The 14,902-nt window shown below is 38.2% G+C and overlaps 1 protein-coding gene across 2 annotated transcripts in view; it reads right to left on the bottom strand.

The window, feature by feature from the left end:
* Nucleotides 1–14,902, bottom strand: part of LOC117323361 (regulator of G-protein signaling 7-like) — an 83,041-nt gene that overhangs the window by 29,737 nt on the left and 38,402 nt on the right. For both annotated transcript variants that reach the window (XM_033878537.1, XM_033878536.1), the window contains exons 3-5: nt 13,215–13,311; nt 5,843–5,893; nt 510–616 (exon numbers count right to left, since the gene is read on the bottom strand). In XM_033878537.1, the coding sequence (XP_033734428.1) occupies nt 510–616; nt 5,843–5,893; nt 13,215–13,311 (255 nt within the window). The remainder of the gene's footprint in view (nt 1–509; nt 617–5,842; nt 5,894–13,214; nt 13,312–14,902) is intronic.

Raw genomic sequence — 14,902 nt, 5'->3', positions numbered from 1 at the left:
AACGAATGTCACATTTGTTATGGAAAGATACCCAGAATATTTGGCTGAAAATAAAACCTTCAATATACACAATATTGGAGGATCGCCAGAATCACTGCCTGAAAATAAATCCTTCAATATACACAATATTGGAGGATGGCCAGAATCGCTGCCTGAAAATAAATCCTTCAATATACACAATATTGGAGGAAGCCCAGAATCGCTGCCTGAAAATAAAATAAATCCTTAAAAATATACACAATATTGGAGGATGGCCAGAATCGCTGCCTGAAAATAAATCCTTCAATATACACAATATATGGCCAGAATGGCTGTCTGAAAATAAAACCTTCAATTTACACAATATTGGAGGAAGCCCAGAATCACAGCCTGAAAATAAATCCTTGAATATACACAATATATGGCCAGAATGGCTGTCTCAAAATAAATCCTTGAATATACACAATATTGGAGGATGCCCAGAATCACTGCCTGAAAATAAATCCTTATCTATACTTATATTTTCTTACCTGAAATCTGTAGTATGTGTTGTCATTTTTGACTATCAATTCGTGGTCGTCTATGGGGAAGAAGTAACCATGGGAAGCCATTAGGGTCGCTAGGTGTGTTGCCTCTGCTGCAAAAAAAGTTCATTTGTAGATTTGTGATTTACCCCATCGCACTTCTGGCCTCACCTTGAGAGAAGTTTTTAGGTGGGTCAGCAATAAGATTAAGATTTTTATAATTGATATGACAGAGGAAACATAGCCAGGAAGGCCAGTTGTTTCAGCATTACCAAGCATTGGCCAAGGATGATGGTCATTACACTGTTTTCAAGTGAGCTAAAAAATATCCTTAAGAAAGGCATCACATTGCTCTACTTGCATTTCTGTCTACAAAAAGTGGCACGCTTTTTTGATTGCAGAAATTAATGCTCAAATGAGAACTGTTGTTTTGTGTTGTATTTTATTTGCAAATTTAGCTTGAGGTTTGGTTTGTATACATTGAAGATGTTACCATAGGAGAAATTTATATACAAAGGTAATCCAATGTAATGATTGTATAAACTCATACACAAGTATGAACCTTTCTGTTTACAAAAATGCATGCAAAAAATGACCTGTTATATTCAATATAGAGAAGCCTTTTTTCACAATTATATTGCACAGATGTGACAGGGTTGGGTTTCCTGCTGGGTGTCTTTGGCAGTATATTTCAGTGAGATAGCACTATAAAGCCATTATCACTTCCGGGATATTACAAGGAGACAGTGACACAAATATCCTGCAGCTTCCCAAAACTCACATAGTCACAACATACAAGCTTCTAGGGAATGTCATCACTAAAAGACTACAGATGTTGATAGGACATTGAACAATACAAACCAAATTCAATGTTGGACTTTTGATTGACAATAATGTGCTCTTCTGATTTTCTTTGTACCAGGTAGTGTTTGTTTGTTTCCTGGGTTTATAGCCTCCCGAGAAACACAAACTAACAAGGGTAGGATGCATCAAACCACCCACCTACCAGGTAGTAAACATTTATATCATATGGACCACTTTTGTGTAAAATTCTATCTTATTGAATTTGGGTACTTCTTTCTAATACCGAACTTAATTTTGGGTTGTCTATTATACATTCAAGTAACAGGGAAGGGAGTACACCAAAATCTTGTCCAGTAATATAATGTAGAACATAAAATTTTGTTGAGTACAAACAATTGTCATTTTTCACTGTTGATAAGGAGCCATGAGAAAATACAAAAAAAAAAAAAAAAAATAGTGGAAATATTAGACTACTCTCTCTCTCTATGATTGATGCTCAAAAAAGGTTGCACCACTTTACCATCAAGACAGCTATGGAAATCGAAAAAGAAAGTCCCCAAGAATATTTCATACAGTACTAGACATTCAAGTACCTGAAGATAACAATAGGGATAGGACAATAGGTTGTTCTGACAGAGCGATATGTTTACAGCAAGTCCCGTTTAGAGCCGACATATGTGACAGTTTGTTGACCTGTACAGATGACCTTGGACCAGTAACAGCATCTGAACCAGTGTGAAGAGACCGTAAGATGCTGTACCCATGTGTTGGTGGCTACGACTGAAAATCAATGTTAACAGTCTGCCAGCCCTAGCTCAGGCTCCCTAGTATTCAGGCTCTGTGCACACTACTGCATATGCATGGGAGATTCAAGGCCTGATCTGTCGCAATGACAGGCCTGTTAGATACACCAGGAAGACAAGTTTATAGTTTTGTTGAGTACATTACCGTGTTGTGTAAGGTGTCAAGGTTTCAACAATTCACATTTTAACAGTGGAAATCTAACCAAGTACATGTGAAAGTTCGTACATGGTCGGCTATCACTTTTTAGTACAGATGTTCTGTTTACAAATACATGTGTTATACATAGCTTACTGTCAAAACACTTTATGCTTGATCTTTTCGCAATCTTTACATAACGAACCAAACGGTGGTAGCATGCAGTCATAGCACTATGAACTCCATTGCTAATATTACAATTCTATTGAACTTTACCAACAAATTAGACTGGCCACCTGTCTCTAGAATATACAAATTATAAATCAAATTGAGGTCTATGATTTCGGTCTCGAGGATATGTCTGAATCTAGAGTTTCAAACTAGGGGGAGATAATCTAATATTAGAATTTAGTGGAGCAGTTCTAACAAAAAACTTAGTGGCTGGTGGCCAGTCTACCAACAAATAGTTGTTCTGTTTATTTAAAATCAAAAACAAAAGTTGAAGATTCAAAAAAAGAACAGCAAAAAATAGCAAATATAGGCACTTCACTGCTTTCGGTCGGCATTCATAGCCGATATGAAATCTAATCAGGAAATGACAAGGCAGGCGTTGATGGAATTTGGCGTTTGCAGCTGGTGTTTTTATTGACTATTTGATCATACCTATCAGTGTACAGACAGCAGCAATAAATTAATCCACAAGTCATACTGGGCAAACCCCCCTCATTGTCGACCAACACATGATTCCCCATGCTGTTTTTTTCCCCAATGATCCGTGTGCTATATTTCTTTTCGCCCATGATTCCTTGCACTTGTTTTTTCACTTTTTATATCAGCCGGACTTCCTACATTTTCCTTCTGCTTAGTTCATAAATCACATGAAATATTATACATTAAAGCATTTGACTTTTACAAATGAGTTTACTTTTTTTTGCACTTTAAGATAAAATATCTTTAGGCTATCTGATTAAATTTGTGATACACACATAGAGCTTATAACAAAAGCCTCCGTGTAATTTTTCGAAAATAATTCCTGTCTATTGAATAAACAATAAAACACAGTAATGTGTTTGGATGTGATCCCCTCCTGATGCGTCAAAGTGTATATAGCATGTAGACATACTCAATAAGTATTTTCTAGGTCATCCGAGTATAAATTGCTTCATCAATAATAAACTTGGCAACTAATAAACTCAACCTTGACACGGTGTTCAGTGTTAATGAGGACTTACCTCTATCATCAGGGGATGAAATATCTCGTTTACTTAAACCTTTTTTCATAGTTTACACTTGATGAGGATGAGAAGGACAATGTAAGACTGTGGGAGTGGCTATCGGAACATAAGCTTTGCCAAGCTTCATTTCCCAGACACTACTTTTGCATGAATCCTATCAGTCCGGTGAATTTCTCCATTACATGGAAACTCATCTCGGTCTGATCCCGTCAAATTTATAAAGCTCATTCGGGCCCACGTCATGGCTGCAATTTTAACAGGCTCAAGTGACTTGTCTATTGAGATACAATAGCAGGGAGTCGTTGTCCTGTCCCGGTCATTAGTCGGTATTAACAAGTAAGTTGCCAGGTCATTTGGCCCAATCATTTGGGGATATACAGCTGAATATTTGAAAATGATCTTCTCACCTGGATAGTCATCTATTGGTAAATTTGTGTGCGATTCAAAATAAAAGAGGTAAAGATACAACTGTATAAATTTCCATTCCGTTATCAATTATAAATTGATGTTTCCAGCCTTGACAAGTTAATGACAAATTTCTACCTTTGACTCTCCTACAATATTCATCAGTTTTGGGTCATGGTAGCCTTGAAATGTAGATTCATGAACTTATTAACATTTTGATGGGGAATTTGTGACTCGAAATTTCAGTATCACTTGCATGAATGAGTTTTGGTTTATTTGATGTTGTAACAGTAGTAAAATATGTATCGCAGTTACAATATCACCTTGTAACAGCGAGGAACATTCTACTTTGAAGTTTTAGTTCACTTGTCACAGTTAAAATATCACAAAGTCACAGCTAGGAACATTTCACTGTGAAGTTTTAGTTCAGTTGTTATAGTTACAATATCACCATGTCACAGCTAGGAACGTTCCACTTTGAAGTTTTAGTTCACTTGTCACAGTTACAATATCACCAAGTCACAGCTAGGAACATTTCACTGTGAAGTTTTAGTTCAGTTGTTATAGTTACAATATCACCATGTCACAGCTAGGAACGTTCCACTTTGAAGTTTTAGTTCACTTGTCACAGTTAAAATATCACAAAGTCACAGCTAGGAACATTTCACTGTGAAGTTTTAGTTCAGTTGTTATAGTTACAATATCACCATGTCACAGCTAGGAACGTTCCACTTTGAAGTTTTAGTTCAGTTGTCATAGTTACAATATCACCATGTCACAGCTAGGAACGTTCCACTTTGAAGTTTTAGGTTAGTTGTCATAGTTACAATATCACCATTTCACAGCTAGGAACGTTCCACTTTGAAGTTTAGTTCAGTTGTCATAGTTACAATATCACCATGTCACAGCTAGGAACGTTCCACATTGTAGCTTCAGTTCACTTGTCAAAGTTACAATATTACCTTGTAACAAGTAGGAAAAGTTTACATGTGACTTTAAAAGTTTTAGTTTAATTGGTGTTGTCTCCTAAAGAATGTCAGGGTTAATACAGATTGTGTCAAACCAAATTAAAGGCACTTTTCAAGGCTTTTTCAATGTCCTAATTAAATATCCAAGGCCCATTTTACCTGTCATCTAAGTAAACTTGGGAGGGAGCAAGAGAACAAAAAAGCAACTTATAACTATCCACTTGATCAAAATACAACTTGACTTATTCTATCAAACATTTATTAAAGCAATAATGTCTGTAGGGGAGGTGGCACAAAGTTGAATCCAAATGATCATTGGCCAGGGTTTCACTTATCCTAATGAAACCTTAATATTCAAGGATTTTTCAAGGCTGTAGACCAATTTTCAAGATCTTTCAAAGCCCAGAATGAAATTCAAGGCTTTTCTAGGCCCAAGGTGAAATTCAAGTCTTTCTCGCAAGGCCCTATTAACCATGAATGTTGCAAACTATACATAACCTTAAAAGTTTAGTTCATATGTTGTAGCTGTAACAGATGGAAATGTGGAATGTTTAATGCTAAGGTTTAAGTAACATGACTTTAAGGTTTTAATTGACTTTTTACGTGTCAGATGAGCTACATGAAATAGGAGATCATAACGTGATAAATTTTATTATTATAATGCTTATGGAATAAGGTTTTGTCTAATGAGTAGTGTCAAAGTGACCGGTAATCTGTCGGTGATATGGTTGTACTGGTTAACACCTCAGGGCATAGCAGGCAACAGCTGCTGAAGTCATGATATAGCACTGTGACACTTAAAGGCAGTCCAAAATACACATCATTACACAAATTGAACTATTTCTGTGCAGATGTGTATGGTATTTTTGTACTCGGTTTTCTATAGCAACGCCTCATTCTTGGCAGCTCTATGCTGAAAACTGACGGTAAATTAAGAGTGTAAAGTTGATACGCTGCCCCAAGCCTGTTAACTATATCTAAGCCTTACCTTGATCCTCTACATCCACATTCTTCATTATCCATGCTATCAGGTCCACACCTAACAGAATAAAGAAACAGTTTTAAAAAACAAGAATGCAGATGGTCATAACTGTTTCTGAATTGTATTTCTGGAAGATAAACAAGTCAGTCATGAAATATATATAGAATGTTTAATATATATAGAATGTATGATATCTATAGAATATGAAGTTTTAAATATACACAATGAAAAGGAACAACCGACATACTAATCTATTTCTATTAAAATGTAGGTCAAGGTCAACTATTTCAACAAACCTGGTAGCCCTCCATCCAAGGACGTTAAAGAACAAATAGTATGACCCTAAGCTTCTTGGTTAATAAGGAAACTGTCATTTATATATTTGAACACACTTCACCTCTTGATTTTTAGGTAAGTAAAGGTTAAACTTGGTAACCATTCCTCCCAGCATGTTACTAACCAAGAATCATGACCCTAGGTCTTTTGGTTATTGAGAAATGGTTGTTAAAATGGAAAGGTCGACAATGGACACCAAACCATAAACTGACCGAAGAATATACAGGAACACAAATTACCAGCTACCTCTTCTTTACCATCATCAAAGGTCCTTGTCTATACCATCATCAAAGGTCAGATAAACTCCTCTCTCTCCTCTATACCATCATTAAAGGTCAGAAAACTCCTCTCTTTCCTCTATACCCTTATTACAGTTCAGATTCATTCTCCTCCCTCCTCTATACCCTCAATTCTATACAAATCAGATTCACTCCCTTCCTTCCTCTTTACCCCGATTACAGGTCAAATTCATTCCCCTTCCTCCTCTATACCCTCAATTCTATACATGTAAAGATTCACTCCTCTCCCTCCTCTTTACCCTTATTACAGGTCAGATTCACTCCCCTCCCTCCTCTATACCCTCATTACAGGACCCATTCCTTCCTATAAGAAAGCCTCACTATGATATATTTACTAATTCTATCATACAATAGTGTACCTCTGTAAAGGTAACTGCTTCATATGAACTAGCATACATGTTGATCGGCATGGGCAGATCCACATGTAAATAACCTTGCTTCGATCATTATGAACCAGCATACATGTTGATAGGCATCAGCAGATCCACATGTAAATATCTGCAGAGGTGGTTGCCTGCATATCCCTGCTGACCACCATTGTCTACAGTAAATGTACTGAAGGTTCCACCTAGGTAAGTAGCACTGACCACTTTACTGATCATTATATCAGCAGACAATGCCGCACCAGTAATCATGGGAACAGATTCCGTTGGTATTTACGTTATAATGGGAAGTGTGCAGCTAAAGCTAGATCATATTAATAGCTCCTAAGCCAATCTTGGTCCACCGTTAACGATCTAATCATACCCAGTATCCCAAACAAGGACAGACATTTTACCATAAATGCTGATACTGTCTGTCAAGAACCAATGCCTTTAGTCTTAAGAGTTTAGAACAACCAAAAGGATTTCAAAGTTCTGAATCACCAGCATGTTGTTAAAGTTTAAAACCACCATTAAGTTTTTTTCAAGTTTAGAACCATCATTATGTTTTCAGAGTTTAGGAACACCATAAATTAAGTTTCTTCAAGTTTAGAACCATCATTTAAGTTTTTTATGTTCAGGACAACTTAGCAATTTTCCATGGTTTCAAACCCACCGGCAAGGTCCCCAAAAACCTATTTACTGTGACAGCTTGACATCCTGTCAGTATTTAAAAACCTATCGAATATGCCAACATCCTGTCAGCAACAATTTCAACATCCAGGTTGCATACTTGCAATATTACCCAACAACCCATTACAAAAATACACTAACTGCAATACTAGAAATATTAGAAGTGATTTAGAGAATTTCATCTTTCAACAATTTGTGTACTAGTAAATCAGTTTCTTGACTATACTGAACTACATAAATAAGCATAATGTCTACTACCACTACCAGGGCCCCCGCTAAAAATAGTAACAGTGACCTTGACCTTGACCCAACAACCCTGAAACTTGAACTTGATCTGTAGCTACACATACTTTAGTTACATACCAACTTTCACAAACATACCTTGAAGCATGGCTAATTACGGAAAACTGAGTGGATGGACTGACAGACATACAGACAGAGAGACAGATGGACAGACGGACGGGGAGGAAATCTATATCCCCCCTTCCTGAAAGCAATAGGCTTGCATGGATATCACTTCCTTTTGTACTATCATTTGATACCAAATTAACAGACTTACATTCTTCAAAGAGAAATTTTGGTTAAAACTGCTGCTGGAAATATAGCAGTATAGACAAGCATCAATTATAATAAATCATGAAAACAGTCAGAAACTTGGACAAGACAGAAAGTTTGTATTATAAAAGTATGGAAGATATCCCTTAGATCACTTATTTGTTGTTCTTCCTGAATGTCATAATAAAGAAGTGATGTCACTGACAGCTATCCCCCACAATGCCACACAGCCAGGAGAGAGACATGTGTTATATGGGAAGGAGTAAACATTTCCTGTTGTAGTATGGTGAACAGTCTGTGTTTATGCTGTGTTAAATGTGGTGCCCTGCGGTGGGAATAGTATTAAACACTACCTTCCTGTGCTAATGTAAACATGGCCAGGTGTTCTCAGACCCTCTCTGGCTATATAGCATGTCTTTCTGCACAACAGATAATCCCAAATCGTACAGGGAAGTAAATCCAAGGTTATTCAAGGTCAGGATTTGGGAACACAACGATATACAGCATGTCTAACTGTTTTATGGAACATGTAATACATCCTTTACTTATCCGCTGATTCCGCCAATTTCTCCATTAGAGCTATTCCCTGGCTAACCCACTGTCATGTTGATAGAGATAATCCGGCATTTCGAGACCATGAATGACAGCATAAAAAATTAAACCCAAATCAAACAAACAAACATTCATTGAGCAAAGCGAGAAGCATATTTTGACATTTGTTACATATTTTGACATTTGTTAATATTGTTAATATGTTAATAAGTTTTTCTAATAAGAACTCAGAAAATTCTCATATGGAAATCTGAATGTACCATAGTTCATATATACAGTTAGGGACCACGAAGGAACTAACAGATGAAATTTGATAAAGACTTCTCTGGTACATTCTGAGAAATAACCTATAGTAATTCCTGTCAAATCCCAAGATGAAGCCCATAGCGCAACTTGTACAACTGCAATCTATTGATGACTTACTTATATATAAAATTTCAGAAAGATCCCTTTAGTACTTTACGTTAATTATGCTAACAAAATTATTCCTCAATATCCAACATGACTACCTGTCAGCCATTTTTCGCTACTGGGACATAGGAAGCTTACATATTTAAAATTTAATAAAGATCCAGCTTTCAGTAATTGCTGAGAAATATAGCACAAACAGACTTTGAATTCATTCTCAAAATTCAAGATAGCTACAAGTTGGCCACTTTGGTTTATGATCAGTCCTCATAATGTAATATGCAGTTATGAAACATAGGGATTCTTAAATGAGCAAACATGCAAAATTTCAGAGAGATGATAAAAATCCCTTTTGTACTTTCTGAGAAATAGCATTAACAAGAATCATATCAGGATGAATCAAGCACAAAGGGCGATATGAACCGACCACCAACTGATGATGACATGCTTAAAAGAAAATGGGAGGCAGATTTTGAGAGTTTAGGTAATAGAAGGGAAGGACTATGGAGAAACAATAAGGTGACTGGCACTTTTGGATATCTATGAAAATTATGTAGTCTATCAAAAAGACAAATGTTTCTAGATCACAGAACTGGGGCTAAAGCAGTTTTTATCTTGCATCAGATTTGGTCCTACTTATTAATTATAAAGACACCAGTATCTGATGTTTTTAAGGCTGTTTTTATTGGCATAAGGAAGCATGCAATTGGCAAAGTTTGAAAGTTAATGTTTACGGTAATCAAATTATGCAACAAAGATGTCTGCAGGTTGGAACAATGTGCCAATTCCTATTCTATATAAACAGTGTACTGGCCTGTAAATAAATGCTGTACTTATTCAACCTTCTCCCAGCCAAGTGTGATGAAAGAATCACATACAGGTATAATACAATAATTGAAACGGACAACCCAATGAAAAATTCAGATAATCAGAATCAATTTATCTCACATTTATATCTTCTCTTGCAGGAAATAGTTTCAAGGTGTTTGGGAAAGAAACAATATCAACAATATCATATTTATTAAGTGAGAATTTTTGGCAACCAAGATATTCCTGTCTTTTTTAATTATTGTTTTTTTTTTGGAGGGGGGGGGGGGGGGGGGGGGGGGGGAAGGGGGTTCTTTTAGAATGGGCTTGTTGTCAAGAAGACGCAAGTCTGCATATGTTAACATTATAAGATCATTGTAAAAGATTATGTGCATTTATAGAAAATTGTGTTTTAAACAGGGCATGACATTTAGCTAATGTGACATTTTACCACGTTTGAATTATTATTAGCAATTGAACACTAATTTAAACCACAAATTGTCCCAGTAGGACAAAAAAAAAAAAACCTAGCAGTAACAGCTGTAAATGTCAAACTCGTGATGCTCAGTGCTATACTTGAATTTGGTGGGTATTCTGTGACAAATTACCTCCATTCATGCCATAGCTAAAGAGATATGAAAAGAAAAAAAATATATGTGCATTATGCATTAAAACCATAAAGCTGGAATTATTTTTATCAAAATTAACCATGGACATGCTATGCATAGATCACTGTGTGCATGATGTGTGAATTGTCTCGGACTGGTGAAGGGATGAAGATCCACTAGAAGTCTGATTCATCCTCAGTAGCTTTAATCTACAAACACTGATCAGAATACAACCTACAAAGAAAGTCGTGTTCTCAGAGGAATTTCATGTACAGCATTCCAGTTGCGAGATTTGAGACTTCAAACACAGATAATATGATACAACCTTTGCATCATGGCAAAAATATTAATAAAACCTAGCAAGGTATCCCCATCACTAACCTATCAGTTCTACTGAAACATTTGATATACATTTTGTATGATAATATAAATAAGTCGGTATACGTTTCCAGCAGTTGCTGTACTATCGCATCGTGTGTACCCTTATATCTCGTTAGTCCAGACACATATTAAATACCTATAAACAATACCGGTTCCTCAATTACTTCACTGTGAGCCAGATTTCCCCAATTTGTGAATTTCTCAAATGTTTACGATGGAGTTGTAAAATGCAAGATTTCAATACTGTATATATTTGAGATGTTGTAGACGGTAGCTTCAGTCACTTCCATCACAGCAGAAAGTACCACAATATATTAACAAGAGGCCCAGAGGGCCTGTATCGCTCACCTGGTTTCATGAGATATGAAACAAGAATGATGCTTAAGTATATTTGTTGCTGGTATAAGTGGTATTGCTATGTCAATATATATCTTAAGCATTTTTATGGGTACATGTACATTGGTTTTATTTAAATACTACAAATGCCAAAAAGTGCATTAATCCATGAAATTGACTTTTGGCGCGAACCTATATGGATGCTACCACACAAATGTGAGTGATATTCATTGCTTAGTTTCAGAGAAGAACTTGTTTAGACCAATTGACCCCTTTTGACCCTGCCCTCTGCCCCCTTGGGGGTCAGCTCCTTCCTTTATGCAATTTTGAATCCCTACCCCAATAGGATGCTACCAGTGAAACCATTGCTAAGTTTCAGAGAATAAGTTGTTTAAATCAATTTAGCCAAATTGACCCCTTTTGCTTGGTTCAGGAGAAGAAGTCAATTATATGAATATAGCCCGATTGACCACATTTGGCCCCGCCCCTCAGGCCCCTGGGGGGTCAGCCACATCATTTGTAAAATTTTGAATCCCCACCCCAAAGTGATGCTACCAGACAAATATGAGCGACAGCCATTGCTCGGTTTCAGAGAATAAGTCGTTTATATCAATATAGCCGGATTGACCACATTCGGCCCCGCCCCTCAGGCCCCTGGGGGGTCAGCCCCATCATTTGTACACTTTTGAATCCCCACCCAATAATGTTGCTACCAGGCAAATATGAGCGATAGCCATTGCTTGGTTTCAGAGAAGAAGTCGTTTATATCAATAGCACCAAATTGACCCCTTTTGGCCCCGCCCCAGATGCCCCCAGGGGGTCAGCCCCATCATTTGTACAATTTTGAATCCCCACCCCATAGTGATGCCACCAGGCAAATATCAGCTATAGTCATTGCTCGGTTTCAGAGAAGAAGTCGTTCATATCTATAAAGCCGGATTGACCACATTCGGCCCCACCCCTCAGGCCCCTGGGGGGTCAGCCCCATCATTTGTACAATTTTGAATCCCCACCCCATAATGATGCTACCAGGCAAATATGAGCAATTGCCATTGCTTGGTTTCAGAGAAGAAGTCGTTTATATGAATATAGCCGCATTGACCACATTGGCCCCGCCCCTCAGGCCCCTGGGGGGTCAGCCACATCATTTGTACAATTTTGAATCCCCACCCCATAATGATGCTACCAGGCAAATATGAGCGATAGCCATTGCTTGGTTTCAGAGAAGAAGTTGTTTATATGAATATAGCCGGATTAACCACATTCGGCCCCTGGGGGGTCAGCCCCATCATTTGTACAATTTTGAATCCCCACCCCATAGTGATGCTACCAGGCAAATAGGAGCGATAGCCATTACTTGGTTTCAGAGAAGAAGTCGTTTATATCAATAGCGCCAAATTGACCCCTTTTGGCCCCGCCCCAGAGGCCCCCAGGGGGTCAGCCCCATCATTTGTACAATTTTGAGTCCCCTACCCATAGGGATGGTTCTGACCAAATTTGTTCAAATTCCGATCAGCGGTTATGAAGAAGAAGTCAAATAAGTCAATTGATGACGGACGGACGACGGACGCCACGGTATGGCATAAGCTCACCTTGGTCCTTTGGACCAGGTGAGCTAAAAAATACCACTAACATTAATTAGATACATAACTGGTGAACTCTTTAATAACTATTGTACACAACTAACTGAAAATTATTTTAATTCATATTTATAAATGTTTCCAGGACAGAACCTTAATGATGATTTTGTAAAAGAAGAAGGTCAGTGTGGCTTGTACATAGTGTTAAATACAGTTTCTGTCACCCAGGTGACAGAGCAATGTGTCTTTAGCTCTGTTGCTAGACCTATGGCTTATTACACCGTAGACCCGATTTCGATTCCTGTCCGAGCACCTTTAACCATAGACAACATAACACAAATATGCATGGTATATGACTGTAACAATACATTATTTGACAAATTTCAGTAAAAATAGTTTGGACAGGAATTTTTCTGACAATTTACACCTGCGTCCTTATTACATGAAAACATTCAACTCACCTGTAAACACACTTGGCACTTTGGACATGAAGCTCTTGACCGTGCGGACGGGCACACCTGTACTTTCATCCTGCATCCGGTCAACAATAGACTCCATCTGCAAAACAGAGATAAGATCGTTATAAACGAATGAACAGTACCAGGTAACTGTATGATGAGTCAAGTACCACATAAAATATATGAGGATAGTACCAGCTAAAAGGTAGAGATACTCATTAAGTAACAGGTCAAATTTATGTACAGTACAGAATACATTGTAAGGAAAGAGTTGGTGGTCAAAGGCATCACTAAAACAGGTGAATGCCATACAGTCAGGATTTGAACCCAGGGTCTAGACACTGGTCATTAGCACTATAACCATCTGATCAACCAATCATACACACACAATGGTCACAGGCGCCAACAGTAAAAGGAAATGAAATATACAACAGTAGGGCCAGACTGGGATTTGAACTCAGGACCTCCAAACTTTAGACACTCAAACCAATTGTTTCACCAGGCCATATGTTGCCAGTCCTGAAAAAGGGGCATATACAATATTGATAGTATCATTAAAACAACCATCAAGCAACACCAAAATTAAACTACATACATAATATTCTGATTTATTGGTCTATAAGTCTGTTGGTGGTATAGGAGCAGTGATGTGGGTCTATAACTCTGTTGGTGGTCTAGGAGCAGTGCTGTGGGTTTATAAGTCTGTTGGTGGTCCAGGAGCAATGCTGTTGTTCTATGACTTTGCTGGTGGTCTAGTAGCAGTGCTCTGGTCTAGCAGGTCTGTTTATGGTCTGGGAGCAGTACTGTGGTCTATAAGTCTGTCCATGGTCTAGGAGCAGTGCTGTGGTCTGTAAGTCTATTGGTAGCATAGGAGCGGTGCTCTGGTCTATATGTCTGTTAGTGGTCTAGGAGCAGTGCTCTGGTTTGTATGTCTGTTGGGTGATCTAGAAGCAGTACTCTGATCTATAAGTCTGTTGGTGGTCTAGGAGCAGTGCTGAAGAGTATTGGTCGTCTATAAGTCTGTTGGTGGTCTAGGAGCAGTGCTGTAGGGTATTGGCCGTCTATAAGTCTGTTGGTGGTCTAGGAGCAGTGCTGTAGAGTATTGGTCGTCTATAAGTCTGTTGGTGGTCTAGGAGCAGTGCTGTAGAGTATTGGTCGTCTATAAGTCTGTTGGTGGTCTAGGAGCAGTGCTGAAGAGTATTGGTCGTCTATAAGTCTGTTGGTGGTCTAGGAGCAGTGCTGAAGAGTATTGGTCGTCTATAAGTCTGTTGGTGGTCTAGGAGCAGTGCTGTAGGGTATTGGTCGTCTATAAGTCTGTTGGTGGTCTAGGCGCAGTGCTGTGGAGTATTGGTCGTCTATAAGTCTGTTGGTGGTCTAGGAGCAGTGCTGTAGAGTATTGGTCGTCTATAAGTCTGTTGGTGGTATAGGAGCAGTGTTGTGGAGTATTGGTCGTCTATAAGTCTGTTGGTGGTCTAGGAGCAGTGCTGTAGAGTATTGGTCGTCTATAAGTCTGTTGGTGGTATAGGAGCAGTGCTGTGGAGTATTGGTCGTCTATAAGTCTGTTGGTGGTCTAGGAGTAGTGCTGTAGAGTATTGGTCATCTATAAGTCTGTTGGTGGTCTAGGAGCAGTGCTGTAGAGTATTGGTCGTCTATAAGTCTGTTGGTGGTCTAGGAGAAGTGCTGTAGGGTAT

This window comes from Pecten maximus, chromosome 3 (assembly GCF_902652985.1).
Source record: "Pecten maximus chromosome 3, xPecMax1.1, whole genome shotgun sequence".
Taxonomy (NCBI): Eukaryota; Metazoa; Mollusca; class Bivalvia; order Pectinida; family Pectinidae; genus Pecten; species Pecten maximus.
This window is presented reverse-complemented; position numbering and strand designations above follow the sequence as displayed.